The sequence below is a fragment of the Saccopteryx bilineata genome, chromosome 9 (assembly GCF_036850765.1).
Source record: "Saccopteryx bilineata isolate mSacBil1 chromosome 9, mSacBil1_pri_phased_curated, whole genome shotgun sequence".
NCBI lineage: Eukaryota > Metazoa > Chordata > Mammalia > Chiroptera > Emballonuridae > Saccopteryx > Saccopteryx bilineata.
This window is the reverse complement of record NC_089498.1, coordinates 7,656,764-7,682,253: the sequence shown is the minus strand read 5'-3', so window position 1 is coordinate 7,682,253 and position 25,490 is coordinate 7,656,764. Positions and strand designations below refer to the sequence as shown.

The 25,490-nt window shown below is 48.3% G+C and overlaps 1 protein-coding gene across 1 annotated transcript in view; it reads right to left on the bottom strand.

Annotated features, from left to right (window-relative positions):
• FTO (FTO alpha-ketoglutarate dependent dioxygenase) overlaps positions 1-25,490 on the bottom strand; it is a 332,528-nt gene that overhangs the window by 133,334 nt on the left and 173,704 nt on the right. The window contains exon 9 of the mRNA XM_066243933.1: positions 24,995-25,119. Within this exon, the coding sequence (XP_066100030.1) occupies positions 24,995-25,119 (125 nt within the window). The remainder of the gene's footprint in view (positions 1-24,994; positions 25,120-25,490) is intronic.

The following is a 25,490-nucleotide window of genomic DNA, read 5'->3' as shown; positions in this document are numbered from 1 at the left end:
TCTCTCACTCTTTTTTAATACACCAGGAGTGGGACACCTTTTAAACCTATGTGACAGAGCTTTATAATTGCTGACTCGGCCTGAAACAAAATCTAAGAGCTGGCTGCAAGCCCTCCACGTGGGAGGGGGCCGCCCCACGAGGAGTCGCCATCGTGCACGGCACTCCTCTGGCATGAACCGAACAAGGACTCACAAAGTTGTCTTCTTCCCTCCCCCTCCCTGGAGAATGTCAGAACGGTCTGCTCCGAGGGTCTCGGAACACACCCAGCAACCCGCTGGGCCTGCAGTATTAATAGGCTGGGCCTGCAGCAAAGCAATGAGCGCGTCTTCTTGGGGAAAGTCCCCATTTTAGCCGTAATCAATGGTAAGTATTAGCAGTGATCGTTCCACAGATGAGGCCAGGCTACTGCATTTCCTACGAGTAAGATTCCTGTAGCTGATCCAAAAGTCAAAGCCCTGAGCAGCAAGTCTGGTCGGTCTGTAACCGACCAATAGGAGACAGGACTCCCCAAACCTGTGGGCAGGAGCTAGCCGGCCGCCAGGAGCAGTGAGCAGGCGTGGTCTCCCTCTGAGCACCTCAACAGACCTTGCCAGCAAAAAGAACTTAGAGTTTCCATTTTTAATTACATTTAAATCGCACAAATAAATGGACAAATTCCATATCTCGATGACTATTTCTACTACCCTTTCTTATAACGATGGGTTACTGGTGATTGGAGATTTTTTCCCCCCTATTCTTATTATGGGAACTTAGGGGATGAGAGAATTGAATACACTGTCTTTTGATCCTTGGGAACAACGCCAGGTGAATGTAGGTCATGGAGACGCTGAAATGATAGTGGTATAAAAAATAATCCATGTTTCTCTCCACATGTGTTACCACTATCAAGTTGGATGTAATAATAGGTCAAATGCCATCCCAGGAATAGGGTCAACAGACAGAATTCCTACGATATCAAGAGCAGACCTCGGGAAGCCCACGACACTGACGAGAGCCCCACGCAGTCCGATGGTGACCGTTTTCCGGAGCCCCACAATGAACCCAGGAAGAATTCAGACAGGACAGCTCCAGATCTCAAAGCACCGCACTCTGAAGAATAAAGATGGATGATCTTCACCAAACCAAGTGGGGAAAGCACATCGCGAAGATATTTCTAATGCTGAAATACTGCCTTGCCAAATGGTCCTGTCAAACCGTGGTTTAATTACCTTGGCCTCCACGCCTCTTATAATCACCTGTCATTAGCAACAATGCTTGCATCTGTTTACACGTCTGTCAGGAGCGCCAGCCCAGCTGAAGCCAAGAGAGAGACGACAACTTTTAGTGAGATGTGACCTCAGTTGAAAAGAAAAGAAACAAAAAAAAAAGGTCACTTAAATTGGACCTATCCATACCCAGGGCCATCCCTCCAAGATAACCCGAGGAAAGGGCCCTGAAGTAAATCTCTCAGTAGAATAGAAGCACAGTGTAAATAGAGTTGTTTAGAGAGTCTAAGACCAAAGAGGAACCGGTGTTCCGTGGCTGCACTGTGCCCCCTTCTGCGGCCCTGCATTTCTGCCTGTCGCCAGGAAATAACGCCCGGGATGATGTGTTCTACACTCCAGCGGCTGCGGGCCCTCTCCACCCCGGTGCCCTCCTCAGCCCTACGGGGTCACACCTGGCACCTCCTTCTTCCATTCATTCTCCTTTCCTCCTCCGAGGACTGGGGCCGCTTTTCCTGCCACTTAGTCGCTGCCACCGCCTGCTCGATTTGAGAGGATTTTCTTCCCAAAGACTGGCTTCGTAATAGGCCACAGTTTCCCTGAAGTCCCCTCACGTCCCCACACCCCTCCACACAAACACACGGATCCTTCTGTCTTGACATGTGAGCACACTGATGGTCAGAGAGGGACGGGGGGAGGGAGGGAGGGAGAGAGAGAAAATAGAGGGTTAGTCAAAAGACTACAATATTTTAAATTCGCGGTCAGTGATGTTTAAGTTTTTTTTTTTTCTTCTTCTTCTTTTTTTTTTTTGTATTTTTCTGAAGCTGGAAATGGGGAGAGACAGTCAGACAGACTCCCGCATGCGCCTGACCGGGATCCACCCGGCACGCCCACCAGGGGCGACGCTCTGCCCACCAGGGGGCGATGCTCTGCCCCTCCGGGGCGTCGCTCTGCCGCGACCAGAGCCACTCTAGCGCCTGGGGCAGAGGCCAAGGAGCCATCCCCAGCGCCCGGGGCCATCTTTGCTCCAATGGAGCCTTGGCTGCAGGAGGGGAAGAAAGAGACAGAGAGGAAGGAGGGGGGGGGGGTGGAGAAGCAAATGGGCGCTTCTCCTATGTGCCCTGGCCGGGAATCGAACCCGGGTCCCCTGAACACCAGGCCAACACTCTACTGCTGAGCTAACCAGCCAGGGCCTAGTGATGTTTAAGTTTTGATTCTCTTTCTAACATGTTAAACGGGCTGGAGTTGAGGTTGATCAATAACTAATTTCCTCTGAATTTCCGTCCCATCACCTATAAGAGGGAGACCACGGTGCTTGACCTCTATGTGATGACTATGGAGAATAAACCTAAAAAATACAGATAAGGCAACAACACCCAGCAGGTGCACAACACCTGTTGAGCTCCATTTTGATCTCCCTTTGCTTCCCGTAAAAACGTCCCCAACTCAAAATGACCCCCTCTTTCACAGAGCTCATGACTCACTTGTGGTAAAGGCCACTGAGCTCGGCGTGTCCCACAATCAATTAATTATGCCTGTCTTTTTTCTGACAACCACACTAAAACCTTGACGGGAAGACCTGTTGTGACACACGGTGGAAACTTTCACAACACTTGGTAAATGGGATTGGGGTTCATTTCTCACCTGAGGCGGCAGACACCGCCATGGAATGAAACCTGTACCCCCAACCGGAAGATCGGGTCCCTCCCGCCTCTCCAGCCCTGCCTCACGGCTCCCTGCAGGCGCTGCGCCCGGTCACGCTGGCTGGTCCCTCTCCGATCAGTTCAAACGGGGCTTCAGTGCCTCTCCCCAGCTGCCCAACTCTCCCCTTGTCCATAGTACTCATTTCTAGCATCACCGTAGGTCCTTGTTTTTCGTCTCTCTCCCACCACTAGACTATAAAACTCCACCCCGGCAAGGAACAGACCGTGTGTTCTTGTTTGCCCTTATATCCCCAGTGCCAGGCACATAGCAAGGTCTCACTCAACACTTGACGGATAAATGAACGGCACTTTGCTTCCTTCTTAACCATCCACCTTCCCGCTACTGAACAGTCAGACGCAAATCAAGGAGCCATAAGATTAATGCCAGACTCCAATCCCATGAATTCTACAAAAGATGCTTTACAGCGTAAAACACCCCAGAACTGGCCGCGCACGGATGGAGAAACACGAGGAGCAGTCTCAGTCCCTCTCTGAGAGAGGGCTGATGATCTGGGGGAATGAGGTGTCTGGCCTAAAACGAGGCCTACCGAGGACTCGGGAATGAACCAGGTCTTTACAAAACACCTCTTCTCCCCTCGGTCACACCTCTCGCTCTCGCTCCTGCTCGGCCAAGTTTTCTCAGCTCCTTAATCGTTAGCCTCCACCTTCTCCTGGGCCCACTAACACGAGGAGCCCTGCTGTGACCCGTGCCCCGGGCTGCCTCCCTTCCGGCTTCCTGCTCCAGTGTGACAGGCACGGTGTGGTACCTGACTCCAGCTGCAACGGCCGTGTCTCCTCCCGCCGCCTTCAGAAATTTTGAGCATCTGGCCTTGTGTCTGGTCGGTAACCCCACCGGGGCCCCTTCCTGAGTGCACGCCCTCTCTGGGGTTCCGCACTCAGTGCTCAGGGCAGCCTGCCTCCCTTTGGCCTTCTTTTCCGCTTGACTTGAACCTGCGTCGATCAGTGTGTGCCCTGACTGTTACTAACCCAAGTGTCAGGGGGCGGTCAGGCTGCCTCGCCTCACCTGACATAACAAGGTGAGGCTGTTCCGTCCTAGGAGAGGATTCCAAACTCTAACCGCACTCGGAGCCAGGTGTCGGAACAAAAGGCAGACTTCTCTTCGAACGAAAGACTCATCCACGGTTTCCCGTGTTTCTAAATTTATCTCTTAAAGGAAGATGATTTCTCTGCCCCACAGAGAAATCAGAGAGTGCTGAATCTCCCTTGACGGGGATTTGAACAACTCCAGCTACTAACTCCTCATTCTTAAGATACGGTCAAGTGGGTCCTGTACTTTCCTCCTCCTTCTCCTGTCTCTTCTCCGTTTCAGAGTGGGTAGGAGAGAGAACGGAACTTTCTTCACACGTCTCGACAATCTATGAACAGCCCTCGCCCGTGACAAGCCTTGGAGCCAGCACCTGGGCACTGCCCTTTCTGTGGGACGCCCAGATTCATCTTTACGGAGGAAGCTATGGGCGGGGACAGGGGAATGCAGTTATTTCACAGCTACTGAGAGGTCCTTTACCAGTTCAGGGTGCGGAAAGAAGTCAGCCATCACTGACAGCACCACACGCTGCTCCTGGAAAAAAACAGACACACAAACAAACAGACACACAAACAAACAGACACACAAACAGATGCACAAACGCACTGTGGAGAACTGACACTGTACCGATAATTTTCAAAGATCTGCTCATTTAGACCAACCAGCAGCATATTCTGCCACATAATGGAAAAATTCACAGGACGCTGGGCCCCCTCCTGGCCTCTGTGGCTATAAAAGCCCCTTCATGCTAGATTTTCTTCTTCTTTTTTTATATTTGGTAAATTAATAGTTTACTGTTCCAAGATTCCTACGTGTTTATATTATTGCTTTTCTAACATAAAAGTTCGCAGTTGTTATGGAAACATATGGTAACATTTGCTGCTAAATTTTAAATGCGTTTTCTACCCCTGTTACACACCTGAAAGGAAGCCAAAAACTCTCTTTGCTTTACATTAGGGTGAAATTCAAACTGGTCTGGGTGACTATAAATGGTTACTGTTTGTCTTGGCTCCTACCTGTATCAGATTCAGACTGAGGAGTCTTAGGGAAGAAATTACACGGGATAAAATGGATATTTCTAAATTACAAGGCCTGCAATATTCCAGTGGCTCCAAATATCAGCTTTCTGTTTCATCTCGGGCTGCCAGAAAGAAAATGGGGATGGGGGGGGGGGGGGTGACAGGGGCGGTGGGGGGGCATGCCGGACAATAAAAGATCGACAACATTGACTCTCCAGAGCCCAGAGCTTCTTGTTTTGATTATACTGGAGGAGGAGGAGGCCGCAGATCCCGATCAGTTAAGTCTTGTTAGCAAATTAAATGGTTGTAGATTACAATGGTGCAAGACATGAGTTTTAGCCCCTGGCTTCAACTTGGAATGACAAAAGCATATAAATTCTTTCAGCCCCTCGTTTTTTGCTCTCCAACTTTCCACTTTGAGCACCTCACAAGTCTGCAGTAATTGTTCATGACAACGGTTGGCCCGTGGCGGGGGTGGGGAGGTGGGGGGGGCTGGCTTGGAAAACATTCACTGGACAGGTTTTCTAAGTGGCCCAATTACCCGTTTCTCCATACCTTAACACCTCACCCAAGTGACGTTTCCCTGAGCAATGAAACCAGTCATAAATACCGATGCAGAGGCCCAAACACTCTGGCTCAGGAAAATATCGGATGACAGAGACGGATGAGAATTCTTGCCTGTGTGAGCATTTTGCTGGGGGTTTTAAATCAAGATAAACCAAGAGTCACAGAAGAGCTGCCAGGGTGTGGGCTCGGTCTTGGTCTGGGACCTGGGAGACCTAGCTCCCTCCCGCGTCCCGCGTCCCGCATCCTGGGCCTGTGGGCTGTGCTGTTCTATTCCTACTGGCGCGTTTGTTGAGAGTCGAGATTAATTTTCACAGGTTAACGCTGTGTTTTCTTTCTGAACATAGGACCATGCTACTTGAAGAGTTTCACTTTGAGTTTCAGGCAAGATTAGACATTGTTGATATATATGTGAAGTGAACAGTGAGGGGGGTGGAAAATTTTGATGCTTTTCTAAGTACAAAAATATGAGAAGCTGCCAAAGACTTTTTTTTTTTGCTCCACAGACCCTTGTATACAGGTTGGGGCAAAAGTAAGTTCGTAGGGAAAATAATACAGTAATTAAGACATACTAATGCAAAAACATAAACCCTATTTTGCATACTCACAACTGTAAGCCTACTTTTGACCCAACCTGTAAGAAGTGTTACTTACCCCCCTAATGATATATATTTGGAGGGCTCTGTGGCCCGCCCCCGTTTTTTTTCATTTATTCAAATAAAGATCTTCGCATTCTAAGGTACTTTTGTTCTAGCACCCATCCATCCAGCGTGCTATCTAATGGAGCCACGGGCTCAGGAGACAGAGCAGGGCCTGATTAGCAGTGGAGGTCAGAGCCCCCACAAAGCATGCATAATTACCGCACTATTATATTCTGTAAAATTCTATCTGTGAATTATAAATACAAGTCACATATCATCTATCTAGTCTACGTTATTACAGGCATGTTTCTCCACCTTTCTTCTGCTTGAGAAAACAGACACAGAGTAATTTTTCTTCATCTGTCAGGATGTTAAAAAAAAATGCAGCAATTGACAAGAAGGCCCCAGGACCTCGCTGAGGACCTGTGTTACCTGGGATTAATGCCTTAGCCTTTCTGGGCCTTCGTCACCTTAACAGAAGGCAGCTCTTCTCTCACTCGGGCCGCATGAGGAGAGACCGAGTCGGTGGTGAAGCTCTCAGACCGGTACCCGGCCCTGAGTAAAGCTTCCCTGGAAGTTAGCCGCTGGTCTTCAGTACGATGAGCCCCTTCTTCATGATCAATAGCATAATCATGGTGGCCATGCAGGTTTCTTGACCCCCTTCCCCGTGTAAGGGCTGTGCCTCCTAAACTTTGACGACGTGATCCAGCACCACGACTTTTAGTGACCAACCACCTACATGCTTGTATTTCTAGCATTTTTTTGTACATCACCGTAAACATTTTTTGGGATAATAACTTCAAGACCGACTTTAGTCTCCCGATCTCAAAACACATTGGTTGAGCGCCTCGGGTCCAGATGCTGAGTGTGCTTTTCTAACCTAAAGCACAGTCTGTCACTTCTAGAGGACACAGCGTGTGTCGGTGGGCGACAACACCGCCCTGGGTGCCGCCGGCAATCTGCGACAGCTGGGGAGCCTCCGAGCTCAGCCTGGGCGTGTTTCAGCGGTACCGACCTACGCACAGACAGGGGGACACTTTGCAGCCGACAGAAACCCTCCGCAACTACCCGCGTGGACGGCACGCCACCGCGTCAAGGCACCCAATGGGGGTGACTGTAAGATGCTCGCGTCACGTAGCACATATTGAGGTCGGAAGCCTCTCCCAGTGTTCAAAGACTGAAAATAAGGCCCTTTCCTCAGCCTAGGTTCCTCGTAACGTGAGCACGATGCAGCTGGTGGGTAGATGGCAGACAGGGTGAGGCCTTCGTGAAAGGGAAAGAAAAAAAGAAAGAAAGAAAAAAAAAGACACCATCTTCAAAAGGTCTCATCTGATCTCTGCAGACCGGATTAGATGAATTTTGACCCCTGCGCTAACCCGTTTTCATGTGATACATTCGGTACAAGGAAAGATTAATTGCTTATGAAAAACACGCTAACATCTCTACAGCAAATATATTATCACTGTGTAGAACGGGACATAGAGGTTCGCGCTTGCATCATTTGCCCGGCTGTAATAAATGAGACGCTCCGCGTGATGTATAATATGGTAAAGAAAACACAGCTGCTGGCTTCTGTCAGAGCGCACGGAGGTGCGCGGCTCCGGAGTCTGCAGGCGCGTCACAAGCCCCAGCCACAAAGCGGCATCGCTCAGGACAGCAATGGCTGCAAACCATTCTCCATGGGTAATTAACTATGTCAGGACACTGAGGTTCTAACACGAGGTCCTCATAATTCCCCATGAAGGGAAAGACAGTAAAACATTATTATAACACATTACTAATATTTAATAAATAAAAAAAAAGACTGTTCTGTTTGTGTGCTATTGGTGCAAAGTTCAAATTACTATTCGTTCTTCTGAGCACACTCTCACTCGAAGGGCAAAGCAGCCCTTCTGAGTGAGACTAAGAACCGGAAAAGAAATACTTCCATTTGGGATTAAATGTTTTTTTTTGTTTGTTTGTTTTTTGTTTTTTTATTTATTCATTTTAGAGAGGAGAGGGAGAGACAGAGAGAGAGAGAGAGAGAGAGAGAGAGAGAGGAGAGACAGAGAGAGAGAGAAGAGGGGGAGGAGCTGGAAGCATCAACTCCCATATGTGCCTTGACCAGGCAAGCCCAGGGTTTCGAACCGGCGACCTCAGCATTTCCAGGTCGACGCTTTATCCACCGCGCCACCACAGGTCAGGCTTTTGTTTTTAAAATGTATTTGCCTTTTGTTCTGTTTATTTTCCCTCTGATCACATGAGCATACCAACGGTGGACGTTTATCACCGGAAAAGCCATCGCTAAAATAACCCGCTATTTAAGGAGGCCCAAAGCTCGACACTTTATAAAGCATTCCAAGGGCACGCCTGGATCTTTAGAAACCCACTGTTTGCCTGGCTCCAAATATCTTGGTCATTTTGCGACTCTCCCCTGTAACCCAGAGTATTTACATTTCTCAGTGACAAGGTTTTCTTTCTTCTTTTTTCTGAGGCTGGAAGACAAAAGCCCCTCTCCGTTTATTAAGATGACTTCCTACTGTGTCGGAGCTGTTCTTTACCTCATAATTAAAATAGCACCTGAACAGGGCCATCTGTGAGCACAGATTCAGTTTTTACCAAATGGGAATGTCCTTTCGTTTTTTTCCCTCCCCTGCCAAATGCTTCTGAGCCTTATCCATGTTTTCTGTGACATACCCCCAAAATGCATGCTAAGATAAACTTTTACCCCCCCCCTTGGCCCCCTCCCCAAAAAATGAAATTAGAAGAAACGGCATGCTCATCGCTGCAACCTCTCATACAGCTGTAGAAAACAACACATTCTGAACGGGCAGCTCCGTGACTTGTTCCGAGAATGAATGAGCTGTCCGTCTCTTTGCTTTCTGCGTCTAGGGTCCTGTCAGTTTACGGCAACCCAGAGACACAGTTTGTCACTTAATTTTCCTCTTCCTTTCTCACAGACACTCATTTTGGAGAAGACGTTATTTATACAAAAGGCTGCCAACCCATTTGGGTTAGGATGGATTTGGAAATACAGACTATTTCACAAGCTGGTCTTATTTAACCAAAATAAAGTCTCTCTGGGAGTTATTTTTTCTTTTCTTTTTTTTTTTTTGCACAAACTGCAAATCCAGAAATGCGGAGATTATAAACATTGATACAGACATTCCCTTCCAGAGGGTTTTTCTGACCTGATGTTAACTTTCGCATTAGAAATTCATGTTTCTTTAGAAATGTTGGCCTATTTTAGCGGAATGGTTCCTTTGGTGCGGTTAGGGCCGTGATGTCAACCTGGCTCCACTCTAATAACCCTTATGAAATATTTACAATGAAATTTAACCATGCATGCATAACAGCTGACTTTAGCGACGGCCAGGGTTTAGGCTTACCTTTTTCTATTTATTAAAGGAAAAGAAATCGTTTTTATATTTTCCTTCCCACCAGAAGATCAAACCCACATGTGTTTAACAATGTGCCCGACCACACCTCCACGTGGCCATCATTCCAAAGCAGTGAGATGAAGAGAAAGAAAAAAAAAATGTCCCGACCACAGGGCACATCTCTGTGCCCTGGAAGAACAGCTGGGTTCCCCCCAGGGAGGAGCTGGGAACCAGGCACACACTGCAGGGCAGGAGGGGAGGAATGGCGATCACCATCAGTGATGTTCTTGCCCCTTCCCGCCGAGGAGCAAACCCTTCATCGGATTCGAGATCGCCGTTGGCGCTGATGCCCTTTTTATAGTGACAAGGAGCACTGTATACACCTCATTCACTTTTGAAAACCCTCATGTGCTTTCACTATAAAAGAAAAAAGGCTGGCAAGTTAAAGGCAAAAAATAAAATAAAATAAAATAAAATAAAATAAAATAAAATACACACCAATATTTCTTCCAAGCAAGAACCTCTGCTGAGTAGAAGAACGGTGTTATAAGGCCACAGAAGGGGGGCCCGGATCGTGTTCTGGTCTACTGCCCAGGGTCCGTGCCTCTGTTCTTGAGATGTGTGGGGAGGTGGAGGAGACTTCTCATTCAAAGCAGACAGGACTTCGTTCTATGTCAGAATCCTATCCACACCGTCCGGTCTCAGCCAGAATGACAGGTACACACATTTGAATTCTTGCTGACATTTAAATCGGAGACTTCATAAACATGTACACAATTTGAATTTCCCACTCCTTTGAAAATGGAGGGGCCCTGGGAACTCGGCCAGCCTCATCTGCGACACTGAAAGGCGCTGCCCCTTCAGACAGGCACAGACATCCCTGTTCACCTCTATGCACCCATTCGTCGGAGTTCCTGCCTGGCCCTGGTGACATTCTGTGTCTGCAACCTCTTGTCTGAATTCTTTAGAAAACTTGCACATATCTAAGGATCGTGCCGCGATCATGAAAAGTCCAGAAGAACCCTTCCTGGTGAAAGTCCAGTGATTCCTAGGGCAAGACCTCACCATTCCCTGTGCCCGCCCGGCCCCTCAAAGCCAGGTCTCACTCCGTTACTCAGCCCAGGTGTAATGGTTTTGGGGGCTCCTGGTACAAAGGCTAGTGAGTGTGTAAACACACACACACACACACATATGCTCTGAAATACACTGGGAGAAGCCACCAGCTCAGGGACTGTCTCCCTGACTCTCTGGTACTCTCAACCCGCCACCCAAGCCGGCACTGTTGGTGTATACACGCTCACACTTGTACTTGGGTTCGTGTGTGCAGGCGTGTGTTCCTAACACACCCTCTCTGACTTCTCCGCATGGCCCGTTTTCCAGTGCTGGTACAAGATGCCGTGCTCAGCACAGCTCCCAATTCTCAGAGGCCCCCTCAAAGCTTTTAAAGTGAGCATAACATGCAGAATTGCAAATGAAGAACCCAGAGCAGAAAGATCATTTACAGTAACTATACAAACAAGCTAAATGAAAGACTTGTGTTCAGTCATTAAAAATAATAATGCTCGGGCCCCGAGGGCAGAAATGTAAAGTTTATCCTTCGTGTGGGGAAACAGAGAGAGAGAAAAAAAGGAGTGTTTATTATCCCAATAAGATAACCTGCTAATTTCTTTAGGAGGCAATTTCCAAATTCGTTCACAGATCTCACTTTATCAGATTATACAAAAGATCACCACCACAGGTGAAATGCTCCTTCAAGCCGGGGCTCTTGGAAGACAGATCACCGGGTGGGGTGGGGGTGGGGGAGGGCAGCACGAGGCTGCTGGGAGGTACCGTCGCCAGCAACTCTGTCCCCTCTCCTCCTGAGGTCTCCCGAACCGAGCCCGGGGTTTGTTATAGAGTCATCTCCCTCACACTATGCCGATGATGCCTAACATCATGACAACAGCGAGGAGGAGAGGTCTCCGGACCTGCCTACCTACAACAAGTTTCTGTCGAGTAATGAATACAGACAGCTCGGGGACCGTCCACCTGCCGCCTGCCTCTGCCTGCCTGCAGAGTGAAACCACCAGGGACTGGCAGAAGGCACTTGTCTGACAGGGCCAGGGACAGCCTTTCTCCTCGGTGACAGCCTGGGCCTACCCTCTTCAACTTGACCCCCCATAATTCCTTCACAATGCCGCGGCGAGGCGGCTGACGGCAGCAGCTGCGGCTGCTAAGCGAGATGGATGGAATTTTCATAACTAGTTCCCCAAGTTACATTTTACCTTCAGGATAATTTATGAGCTGCTCTGGAGCCTTGAAGAGACAATATGCTTGCCATAAAATTAACTGTAACAGTCTTGTAGGTTATAATTAACGCTGGGAGGGGGAGCGCCGACTGGATGAAACAGGCGGCGTAATTGATGGCGAAACGGGAAACGAGGCAAGCTAACAATGTCATTACTGTGCACACCGCCTTCGCGAGACAGACCCTTCCCCAGGGTTCCCTGCGGCCGCTGTCCGGGCCCGCGCGCCGGTGGGGTCGGGGCCGGGAGGGCGGGTGGGCGGCGGGTCGCCCGGCCCCTGGACGGAAGTGGAGGCGGTCGGAGGTCGGCAGTCGGCAATCCGGAGGGCGGGGCCTGCCGGACCCGGAGCCGGGGAGCATCTGGCGTTGGCCGGGCTCACACTGAGCCCCAGCGCGTGCCCGCCTTTGGAGACATGACTTCATGCTTCTCAGAAAATCACATCCTTTCCCGGGAAGGAAAAGGGACGGGTGAGAGGACAGGTGGGAACGTCCAGATTGTCCTCCGAAGGCTTATTAGGGCATTTACCGAGAGTCCAGCAGGATGGAAGCCCTTCAGCTCGGCGTGGGCGCGTCTTAGTCAGAAAATAAGATAGTCCATGAAGGAAAACGTGCGAAGCTGAAAAGTTCCCACCCGAGCACCCTGCCGCAGGAAAGAGCGTGGAGAGACCGCTGATCTGGAGAGACTGCCTATCACTCCCGTCCCAAAAAGAAACACTCCACTGTCCCTTCTGTGCATAGCTTCTCACCGGCCTTGGGGGCACCCACAGGCCGAACAGTCTAACACACTGGGCTCACTCAATGACAATGGTGAGGTGATGGGCCTATTTTATCTATTTGTTTGTTTGTTTGTTTTGTTTTGTCCTGGGACAAGAGACTGCAGAGCATTCCCATAAATGAGGCAACACTGTCCCCTACAGGCCAGCAGAGCTGTCCCTGAGCCCCTCCCTCCCCGCCTCACTTCCTCAACGGAAACCCAAAGTCAAGCTCTGGCCTACAATCTGGAACATGCAGCACAGAGTGAACGTGTAGGATGCCGGGGACACTCCGAGACGGCATGCCATCACTACTCTCCGTGTGCAGTGAACAGTTTCCCAGACAGAAACACGCATGCGGCCGGTAATTGGCCCGCCCAGGAGGACAGGAACGCTCCCCGTTCTGCGGAAGGGAACCTCTTCCTGCTCCAATCACCCGACTGACCTGTCCCCAGAACGGCTCCCCTCAGAGGACATGTAGGTTTCTCGGGAGCTCCACGTCCGTGTTCGCGGCAGCACCTCCACCCACCTACCTTCGGAAAGGGGGCAGCTGACACAGAAGACACGGCATTGCTACAAAGGTAACGGCTTTCCTTTAAGAGAGTTATGAAAAGGAAAATGTACACAGTACGAGCCAGAAATGACTTCCTCATAGAGAGAGAGACACTCCCACCGCTCAACTGTGTGAGGCAGTCGGTACCAGAGCAAATAAATATTTATAGGTGCACACCCGCCTATCTCCGCAGTGGGGGGGATCCTGGGAGGTCTCTAAGCCCCGTACTGTATTGTGAGACCTGGTCAAAGTGCTCAATGAACATGTGCGTGGTCACCAGAGCAAAGCTTTGTCACGGCTCTGGTGGCGGCCGGTGGTGGCCACACGGCCTAGGGTCAGAGCGGAACTGTCTTGGCTTAAATTCCATCTCCACTCCATAGGAGCTGTGTTGCCCAGGGTGAGTGATTCAGCCTCTCTGTGCCTCCACTCTCTTGCCTGGTAAAGTTATTTAAAACTCTGTCTGGCACTTAGTGAGCTCTGGATAAATGTAAGCAGCTATTATCGCTAAAATCAGTACAAGGGCAGTGGAGGTGTTAGCCACCGAGAATAAGAGCTATTCTACCCTCGGCAGCTCCCTGGTGTCTGACTCGTGGAGCCGCACCTTGTCAGAGCTGGAAGACGCCTTCGAAGTTGCCTGGATAGAGCCACTTCTTTTTTAGATGTAGTTGCCGAGAGCCGCCGTGTCTGTGACATGCCCACCCGTAGAGCCAGCGGGAGACAGGACTCACAGTGGGGTTCGGGCCCCCGTCTGTCAATTCTGGGTAACAGTGCTTAGCTGCAGCTCCGTTCACGGTTCCTGTGCATACCAGGTCAGCAACATCAGGCCCCTACCATGAGGCCGGGGGTTTACACGGGGCGCTCTCCAGGGGACGGGCAGGTTGGGGTGAGCGTGGCTGGTTTTTGTTTTGATCTGAAGATGACAGGTCGTTTTGAATAAATGCCTACCATGTCACAGGTACTTACTGTAGCTGTGTGACATGCAGCCCCGTAATCAGCCCTATGAAGTCGGTTCTGTTATTATTCCCAGGCAAGTTACAAATGTGTAAACTGTATTCAGAGGGGTTAAGGAGCTAGTCTAGTCACGGTCTATTATTGTAACTCGTCTGAAGTTATAGAAGTGAATCCACGGTGCAAATCCAGGCAAATCTGACTCGTGCTCCGAACCTCTGAAGAAATCTGAGAGATAAAGCCCCACCCCACCTCCGCTCCCCACCATTTAACATTGAGAACTCAGTCTGCTGGAGAGAGAGTAGCTCAGATTTTACCTAAAACCCACATCACATATAGATTTCTCACTCATATTTACACACAAGTGGCTACCTGTCTACTTGAGCCAACACATCTCACAAGGGAGCACAAGAGAGTCACACACAAGAACCTCCCCTTTCTTTCCCAGAACAGGGTTTCCACAGGGTCCTGACTTCACCTCCATCGCAGCTTTCATTCTACTGTGTTGTGTAATAAATTTCCCTTACTCACGTGTGACTCATCTCTGTACCCTCATGGCCTACGATAGTGCCTGGGACCAGGTTGGCCCTCAACAAATACTGTTTGCTGGACCAATGTATGACTGACAGATCGCTCACTGTAACTGTAACAACCATTTATTCAAGTGCCAGTATTATCATACAATAATATGGTAAGATCACAACACCTTGGAGACAGGTACAGCTTCTCCGGTTCTCTCGGAAGAGATACTTGTGACTATAGCGTGGCCTGAACTTAAGCCTTCCTTAAAGTGCAAACTCACAGGGGACTAGGGTGCGTATTATCTAAGGAGAAGTCAATGTCATAAACTCCCAAGGGCAGTGCTCCCCAGAACACTGGGGTTCCACGAACACTGCACCAGCGCCTCCCGTTAGAACTTGACCTGCAAGTTTTATAAAGAGCGATCATTTTGTGAGGAGGCTCTGACAGGAAAAGTTTCTATTTTTATTTCGACTGAATGACTGATGCTGTTCTGGTCCCATGGAGTGTTGTTGAGATGCAGAGTCCCCCTTAAGGGAACCGCGTTTGTCTGTCATTCCAGTAGAACATAAGCTCCACGGAAGAAGAAATTTTCTTCAGTTTTCTTCACTGCTGTCTTTCCAGTACCTGGAACAGAGGTTGGCAAATGGCAGGTACTTCAAGTTTGTTGAATGAATAAATGAATGGGGCAATGTTTTCTCAAAAAGTGTAAGAAGCGCTGCCCATAAGAGAGAGCCACCATCGGTCACCATCAGAGCCCAGCTAGGAGCACAGGCATACCGAAACCTACGTGTTGATTTTATCAAGAAGATGCGCAGAAGTCAGTGGGCTTCTGTCACCCCCCCAATCCCCATGAAACTGTTCAAATAATGACATTAACAGTGGTAATAACACAGATAACACTTGACTCCTTAAGATAAGTTGCTGTGTCATGGATAAAAAGAAAAACCTTATCTCTACACTCATTTCATCCTTGCTCTAAATTTATAAAATGTTTCCACCCCTCCACATTTATGAAGAGGTTTTATGGAGTCACTGGGTTTTATGGAGATACAAAGGACACCGTCTGCTGAGGGCGGCAGAAAGTGGAAGCTGCAGTCACTGCAGGGAAGGGGGAAGACAGTTAAAAAGGGCAGACGTCACCAGCGGCTAGCGGGCCGGGGCCTCCTTGCTTGTCCCTGGAATCGCCTGCCCATTTGCCATGCCCGCGCCAACCCTCCCAGCAAAGCCAGCAGGTGCGACGGACAGCGACTGAGCTAGCTCCCATATACCTCTGCCTGATGGAGCGCCCACTCCCTCTGGCACAAGTGACAGCAGTTGACATGGTCCAGTGACTCGGTCACACATCATCTCAGGAGACGATTGCATCAGCCACATCATCCCACGGCCCATTCTCAAGGCTGGTGGTCTCCGTTTTTGTGAGCACAGTTCCCTAGAATGGAAATCCAACTCGGGCCCAAGAGCCCAGTCAGCAAGGCTGGGTACATCCCTGTGCTGACGGCGGCAAAGCCTCCTCGGGACCTCGGCAGGTACCCAGCAAAGAGCAGCTGCCAGAGCAAGGGAACAGGGGCTTGAAGTGCAGTCTGCGGGCAGCTCCGTTTGGAACTCCGTCCATTCGCCAATACCCGTCAGCCATGTTTGAAAACCTCCTAATAAAAAAACTAATGGTCTTAAACAAGCCCATGGAAAAATGCTCAACATCATTAGTCACCAGAGAAATGCAAATCAAAATGATAAAGCTATCACTGGGATGTCAATAATAATAATAATAACAATAACAAAATAACTAGTGTTGGCGAGGTTGTGGGAAAATGGAAACCTTTATGTATTGCTGGCAGGGATGTAAAATGGCACGGCAGGTGTGCCAAGCCCTCTGCAGCTCCTCCAAAGCAGGACACAGAGTTACTCCACTGCTAGGTGTACACTCAAAGGAACCGAGAACCCGCCACACAACCACCTGTGGATGAGTGTTGGCAGCAGCACTACTCAGTCACCGAAACGTGGGAACAACCCAAGTGTCTGTCAGCTGAGGAATGAGGGACAGAATGTGGTACGACCATACAGTGGAGTATTATTTGGCGGATAGAAAGGAATGGGGTGCTTGTATGCGACACCATGGGTGAGCTCTGAAAGCACGATGCTGAATGAAGGGAGCCAGATAGAAAAGGCCAAACTGTACGATTCCATTCATAGGAAATGCGAAGAACAGGCCAACCTACAGAAAGTACCTTAGTGGTCGTCAGGGGCCATGGGGGGAGAAGAGGAGATTGAGAGCGCCTGTTAACAGGTGGGGGGGGGGTCATTCTGGGCTCCGGGAAATGCTTTGTAATTGGATAACATTGACAGTTGCACCGTCTTATGTATGTACAAAACAAATCATTTAATCGCACACTTTAAAATGACTAAGTGCCTGACCAGGTGGTGGCGCAGTGGATAGAGTGTTGGACTGGATGTGGAGGACTCAGGTTCGAGACCCCGAGGTTGCCAGCTTGAGCGTGGGCTCATCTGGTTTGAGCAAAGCTCACCAGCTTGGACCCAAGGTCGCTGGCTCGAGCAAGGGGTTGCTCGAGCAAGGGGTTACTCAGTCTGCTGTAGCCCACCGGTCAAGGCACATATGAGAAAGCAATCAATGAACAACTAAGGTGTTACAACGAAAAAACCGATGATTGATGCTTCTCATCTCTCTCCGTTCCTGTCTGTCTCTATCTATCCCTCTCTCTGACTCTCTGTCTCAAAAAAATAAAATAAAATAAAAAATAAAATGACTAAATGCATGTTATGTGAAATTTTATATTATGTGAATTATAATTATATCTCAATTAAAAAAAAAACCCCTAATGGCCTAGTTTTTGTCTTTTTTTTTTTTAATTCGTCCCTTACCTGGCATGAATTCAAAGGCATTGTCTTTAAGTTCAAAAAGCAGAGTTGGTGCTGAGAGTGCCCCCTCCCTCTGCGTGCCTGTCACCTGACTCGCTGCTCACCTGTAAGTCCTCACGGGCACACACAGTCCAGTCGAAACCAAAGGAGGACAATAGCGCTAACTGGGGATAGTGCTCATGGGCTTTCCTTTCAATTTTAAATACCTCGTCCGGGTGAGGATGTAGAACGTGGACAATGTAGCTCAAGGTAAAGGTTTTCATCAGTACAGAGGTCAGGTGAGGATGTAGAACGTGGACAATGTAGCTCAAGGTAAAGGTTTTCATCAGTACAGCGGTCAGGTGAGGATGTGGAACGTGGACAATGCAGTTCAAGGTAAAGGTTTTCATCAGTACAGCGGTCAGGTGAGGATGTGGAACGTGGACAATGTAGCTCAAGGTAAAGGTTTTCATCAGTACAGCGGTCAGGTGAGGATGTGGAACGTGGACAATGTAGCTCAAGGTAAAGGTTTTCATCAGTACAGCGGTCAGGTGAGGATGTGGAACGTGGACAATGCAGCTCAAGGTAAAGGTTTTCATCAGTACAGCGGTCAGGTGAGGATGTGGAACGTGGACAATGCAGCTCAAGGTAAAGGTTTTCATCAGTACAGCGGTCAGGTGAGGATGTAGAACGTGGACAATGCAGCTCAAGGTAAAGGTTTTCATCAGTACAGCGGTCAGGTGAGGATGTGGAACGTGGACAATGCAGTTCAAGGTAAAGGTTTTCATCAGTACAGCGGTCAGGTGAGGATGTGGAACGTGGACAATGTAGCTCAAGGTAAAGGTTTTCATCAGTACAGCGGTCAGGTGAGGATGTGGAACGTGGACAATGTAGCTCAAGGTAAAGGTTTTCATCAGTACAGCGGTCAGGTGAGGATGTGGAACGTGGACAATGCAGTTCAAGGTAAAGGTTTTCATCAGTACAGCGGTCAGGTGAGGATGTGGAACGTGGACAATGTAGCTCAAGGTAAAGGTTTTCATCAGTACAGCGGTCAGGTGAGGATGTGGAACGTGGACAATGTAGCTCAAGGTAAAGGTTTTCATCAGTACAGCGGTCAGGTGAGGATGTGGAACGTGGACAATGTAGCTCAAGGTAAAGGTTTTCATCAGTACAGCGATCCTAGTCTTCAAAGACATCCGCCAACACTGGGGAACAATTTTTTTTTTCATTTTCTGTTGCATGAGGTTTTAGAACTGTTTCTATATATTTCTGCATTGCTGATTCCAAATGTGAAATCCATGTATTGGTGCATGCTCTAGTTTTTATGCAATTTTAATTTCTTTTTGTTACAGTTAATGGCATGCATTGGTTTTTAAATTGGAGTTAAAGGGCAACGATTCTTGGATTGAACATAACCACAGGGCAATTAATGTTTTACAAACATCACTTTTACATAATTGCAGTTGTTTTTAAATGTAAAAAATTATTATCTGATAAAAAACACCCTCTTATTTTGTTTTAAGATTGAATCATGGCTTCTTCGAGTAGGCATACATGTAAGAATACTCCTGACACCTTCTGTTATACATGTGGCTGTTACACACTTCAGCGTCAAAGGTACAATATTTCATCATTTGTGACACGTGCATATATTGCCTATTTTCAAGTTCCCCTAGTGATCAAGACAAGAATTAGGCTTCTCATATTGTGTGTCATAATTGTGAGGAAATGCTTCGTGACTGAACAAAAGGAAAACGCAAAGGAATGCCTTTTGGTATTCCCATGGTTTGGCATGAACCTAAGGACCACAGCAGTGACTGTTATTTCTGTCTGATCCATACGAAGGGCATCGGCAAGAAAAAACAGCATATGATTGCATATCCTAATATTCCTTCAGCAATACAACCTATCCCACACTCTGAGACACTCCCGGTTCCAGTTTTCAATGGTTTTATTTCTTCTAAGGACAAAGAAAGTGAACATGGTGATCAAGTGTATGTTGATAAGATGCATGAGGAAATGGTTGTAGAATCTGAAGGGTCTTCTTCTGATGCCAAGCAGTCATTAACCCCTCAGCAGTTTAGCCAACCCGAACTGAATGACTTAGTAAGAATGACATAAAAATTGTCCTCATCTTGAGGAGCATAACTGGATCATTTGTGTGGATCTTAAAATGGTAAATTTCCTGCTAGGACAACAGAAAGGTTTCACGAAGTATCCTTGCTTTCTGTGTTTGTGGGACAGCTGAGCTCAGGAGACACTCTGGACACAGAAGGAGTGGCCGAAACGTGAAGCTCTGGAAGTAGGGATGCAAAATATTGTGAATGAACCTGTAGTTAATCGAGACAGGATCATTTTTCCCCCACTTCACATCAAACTTGGCTTAATGAAGCAGTTTGTTCAGGCTTTGAATAGAGAAAGCGAATGCTTTCAACATATTATTTCTGCTTTTCCTGCCTTGTCTTTCAAGAAGATAAAAGCAGGTGTATTCAATGGACCTCAAATTCAAACCCTCATATGTGATGAAGAATTTGCCAGGAAGATGAATAAGGAGGAGAAAGCAGCATGGCAGTCTTTTGTGGCATTTCCAAAGAACTTCCTTGGCAACAAAAAAGCAGAAAACTGAACTTCTGGTACAAAGGATGCTGTTGGCTTTCCACGACATTGGATGTAACATGAGCGTTAAGATTCACTTCCTGAACAGTCACCTTGATAAGTTTCCCGAAAATCTTGGAGCTGTTAGTGATGAGCAGACTACTGCTGGAGCATCAAACGAGATTGTCCTCAACAAGTACACCAATGCAAGAGCTACAAACACAAATTTTTGCCTGAGTAGAATTTAAATAAGTTTTTCACAAGTTTTATGATTAAAATAAGTGTTTTAACATGTTCTATTTCGAAATTGTAGACAGATTCTGATGCAATCATATCTTTTAGTGTATTAGTGTATTTACTGCATTATATAAATTATTATATTTTCACAAAGATGATGCCCAAGAAGACATTCTACTTCATTATGTTAAACTAAATGTTGAAAATTTTACAATGAAATGAAAACCTAAAGTCTTGAATTGCAAAAAAACTGTAGCTTATAGAGAAAAACTAATGTCAGATTTGAGATCAGCACACTCGAATTAGGTAAGAACAAGTGTTTTTGTGGATGCAACAAAAATTTTGTTCCCCAGTGCAATTAAATATAAGGTACTTTCCCGAGTGGGTAGAGCCCCTTGGCTCCACCCCTTTCCTGTCCTCTTGCCTTCTTCTGCCTCCTTCTAGGAACTTGTTAACGTCTCACCCTCGGATACATTCGTAAGTCGGTGGCTGGGCACATTCTCCTGTGCGGTATTTTGTATACGGTAGGCATACGAAGCATTCCGAAGAAATGCTCTTTAAACAAAAGCATTGTTGCTTCAGAAACTGAAGTCGTGGGACATGCCAGCCGTCTCTGAAGAAGAGTGCAGAGCTCTGTGAACGCCAATATCAGCGGTCAGAAACCAGGACACTGCTCGCAGCAAGCTGGGAGCAAGTTTTAAACAGATTCCTCGATGAACAGTCCACAAATACACAGCTTGTGGCCCACCCATTGTGGGCATCAACTGCCATCACTGCAACGCTTCTTCGGAAAAGCGATAAAGAAAGAAACAAACGTACCTACTCAGTTAACAGTAGGTGCTTTCTCCTTACTCCTATAGGAAAACTGCCCAGTTGTGCTCAAAATAATACAGTGTGCAAGAGTCACACGTATGTGCAATATCAAAACCGCACTGACGTTCCATGGGCAGATGCTAAAACGGATCACACACCGTGTGAAGCGTTTTCTCTGACCCATGACCCACCGACTAGTCTCTAAACTGAGCGAGCAGGCAGGAATACCATACTGGGCTCTCATCCCGACGCACTCAAGGCAAAGGAAGCCCACTCCTTGCCTTACGCCGGCCACGAGTAATTATTCCACAATCAACACGCCCTCGAAATCGCTGGCCAGCCCGTCTAGGAGAGACACTGGGGAGTCGTGTAAGATACACAAAGGCGTGGGGTTTTTACACTATCTTGTTTAGAAAAACAACTCGGGCACGGACACTGGACTGCACCTTTTCTTCTCGTGCACTTTTCAAATGATAATTCCTCCTACTGTCACCATTAAATCTTAATCCGTCCCCGCTCCTTGCATGGGTCATTGCATCTATATGTACTGCTGTTATTTTAAAATGTTTCCCCTCGGTAAGGGAGCGAGGGGGAGAAAAGATGTGGAGAGCCAGATGGGCCTCTTCACAGTTCATTTATCAAACCTAATACACCGGGCTCCACCCTCCTCTCGCCGGCTATTGCCGTTAAACTTCCATATAATTTGGTAATCATTTTCATTATCGGCGAGTGACCCGGCAGAAGCCTATCTGGGGACGCCCGGTCCTCGCAGCTGCTCTTTCTCTGCCTCCTCTGCTACAGTGGACCCCGAGCACCTCCGGGTTTATTAGCTGCAGACTGACCTGTGGGCTGCAGGGGTCAAGACGGGGTCAGATCAGAGGGCTTGCCCACTTCTTTAAAAGCTATAACAAGCTGTCCATCAGGCCGAGGGGACTGTATAAACAAAGCCGGCTCTCCAGAAATCCTGTACCGCTTCTGTTAACACTTACCCTGCATTCACATGGCTTCTCTCGCGTCCTTCGGATCACTCAACCCCGGGGGAAGTGAACAGACAGCCCCTAATAAGCCTATTTGGAGAGGGTTGTTTATGGGATTACCGAGCGTGAGGGAGCAAACCCACAGCCCCCGGACGGGCCTCTGCCGCAGCGGGGTCTGGGTGACACTGTGACAAACCCGGTTACCCCGCGTCCTGCAGAATTGACACTTTCCTTCCACAACCTAAATTACAGGGAACATGTGCTTTCAGTTTAAAAGAGGCTTCCGTGAGTCACCCCAAACAATGGCATGGCTCCTGGCCTGAGAGAGACACACATTCTTTTTTCTATGTGTGTGTGTGTGTGTGTGTGTGTGTGTGTGTGTGTGTGTGTATTTTTTTTTTTTAATTTTCATTGACTTTATTGGGGTGACGCTGGTTAATAAAATTCATTATACAGGTTTCAGGTGCACAATTCTGTCCCACATCATCTGTGCGTTGCATTGTGTGCTCACCACCCAGGTCAGGCCTCCCTCCATCAGCATCTACCCCCCTACCCCCTCCCCCTTTCCGTCTCGTCCTCACCGTACTATTGTCACAAATGGTTTAAAACCAAGTTATAACTTTCGCAGCAAGTCCCGCCCGCCTCCTGCCCCCCGTATTGTTCTCACAGATACCCCTGCCGAACGGGCCAGGGGGACCCTTCACTGTTGCCACCTTGGACTGAAGGGGCCGGCGGCGGCGGAGTCCCGGCTGACCGCAGTGCCTCAGGGCGGGACTGTCCGTGACGTACTCTCTCGCGTGCAATGTAAGCTGATTACCGTCTGTATTTAACTTTCAGAGGAGAAAAAAAAAATTGCTTTCTATTACCTAACCTGACGGATCCCCGGATCGCTGCGACGAGAGTACGGCACCGCGGCCCGCTACCCCGCCTTCGGCGCGCGCTCATTTTTTCCTGTCAAAGCCCGTTTTTCCTCGTGGAATTCCAGAGCACACAAACAGGCCGGTCCCGGGAACACAGGCTGCTCAGTTAGCCCTGCAGTGGGTGTTTTATAACTTTCACCACCACAGGCCTGATGGCTACTTGAGGCCATGCCCGACTCCAGACGGCCCGCCGCAGCTTTGATGAGGGAAAGAAAGGTTCGCCCGTAACAGTCTGTTTATACGGATCATGTGGATGAGCCTTTGAGCTAGGTCGCCGGGATGGGAAACATCAGACGGGGTGAAGACGCGGTGGGGGTGGGGGGATTAGGGTTATTTAATACTCTGAGGACACTTTTCCTCCCGAGCTCTCAAGACATCGCCCTCTTGAAACTTTCTTTCAGGTGTTTAGTTTTAAGGGGGCCTGCAGAGTGTCAGCCGCTAGATTCTTTTCCTTCCTCCTCCCCGATCACAAAGGAGTCGGAGGGTTTTCCTTGCAGATGCTGGGCGCCTCACCTTCAGCCCCGGCTCCGGCGCCTGGTGAGATGGTTTGCAGGGAGGGCCAGGGGGGCTGAGACCAGACTCCTTCCAAACGGGCTGGTGGAGGCCACATGTCGGGTGACAGCGCATATTGGGAAATCACTGTTAACCACCAAACGCACTCAACAGAGGACCTCGTCCTCAACATTTGGTCTCTGAGCTGGGCTGTCTTCGGGGAGTTGGGATGGTGGGAGGCAGGTTAAAGGGGTATTTTTCCTTCTTTCTCCCTTTCCTGTTTCATAAGAATCACCAGGGAGACGTATCTATAAAAGGTCAACCCAGAGAGAGGAACCTTTTGCATGTTCCGACGCCGATACTCTGTTATTCAATAAAATCCGTATACTTTATACTGACTATACCGACTTGAATGATGACCCAGTGAAAATTTAAAAATTAATTACTGAAACATACATTGGAAATCGTTTAATGACTGTAGTTGAAATTGTCACTTACTCTGACCACGCCATAGAAAAGGGGGGAAGGGGAGAATGGCCCAAGGAATCGTAAAACTCCTGCTTCGATGCGAGTCTGGATTTAGAGATGATACCCCTACTGGAAACAGCAGCGTCCGACACCCAGTCAGAACGCACGGTTCACACTCTCCCGGCCGCCTTTCTGGGAAGAGGCTCATCTTCAGCCTTGTTCAGACACATCTATTTTTATGATAATTGTCACTAGTAAAGCCATCAATTATTGCAAATTCTGTTGCATGAACTCATTTGGAGAATATTACGGCTATCAATAAATGTCCCAGACTCCCAGGCACACAGAATTTTTAAGCATCAAATCAGACGGCGAGACACATGCAGCGTGATCTCCCCGATTCCGCTCCCTCCTGCTTACAGACAGACAGTAAGTCAACCGTTTTTACAAACTGCAGACCTGAAGGCTACCCCCAACCTGTGGGCGAAGCTGCTCCCAGCCTCCCGTCTGTTCCATCCATCGTGTCAAACCAGAGCAGGTTACCATGATATGTAGCAGGCAAGCATCGATTCTGTTAAAAACAGATGATTTGTAGAAACTTCCTACCGGGAACAGCTTCCTAACCACGGGTGAGTCCACGTGCACAGAAATGAGGTGGCAGCCAAGGTAATGCCGATGTGGCCCATTCGAAAAGTGGGCTGACACATGGACAACGTCCAAGCAACCCAGACAGAGACACCTGCCCTGCCAAATTCGCCAGGCCGGGTCTTCCAGGCCGTGGATGAAAGAGGAGTGCTTTGGCCTCAGGGACTTATTATGCTCAAGATGCAAACACTGTATGCTAAATGTCATCCTCGGGGTTAAATCATAGGCATGGCCAGATGACACCAGGGACCGTGATAATTCATGTAGGTCACACGTGTAGGAAAACATACCCAACCGGCCCCTCAAACGAGAGGGATGAGGCCAGCCGTCAGGAAGGGCTGTGAGACGATGTGGCCCTCGTGTCGCAGGGACAACGAGCCCCGTCTCCTAACGGGACTCACCTGGCGTGCCACTCCCTCCGCAGGGTCTGGCGCGTGGTGAGCGAGGCAAGGATAGCCATCACGATTTCCTTCCTCTGTCCCACGGGGATCCCCTCTCTTCTAGCCTCATGGAGCACCGCATTTGTCTGGCAGAAATGATCAAAAAAAAAAAAAAAGAAAGAAAGAAAAAGTGAAAAATTAATAATACCATCCCCTTCTAAAAAAAAAAAGCCCATAAGCAAATCAGGACAGTAAATCAATGGCTTTTTTTATTACAGTGCCCCTGCTAACAAATCAATACGGTAAATGATGGTCAAAAATGGCCGGCATATATTTCGTATTTAATCAATGTACATGGCACAAAGGTAAACTCTAAAACCCCATTGCCTTAAGTAACACATCAACATCCTGTGTGTTCCGGCTCTAATTTTCTCGCTGCATTGATGGTTTGTTTTTCCCTGGGAATTGCCTACCACGAGCTATTATTAGAAATGATTTTCACGCACACTTCCCTGAG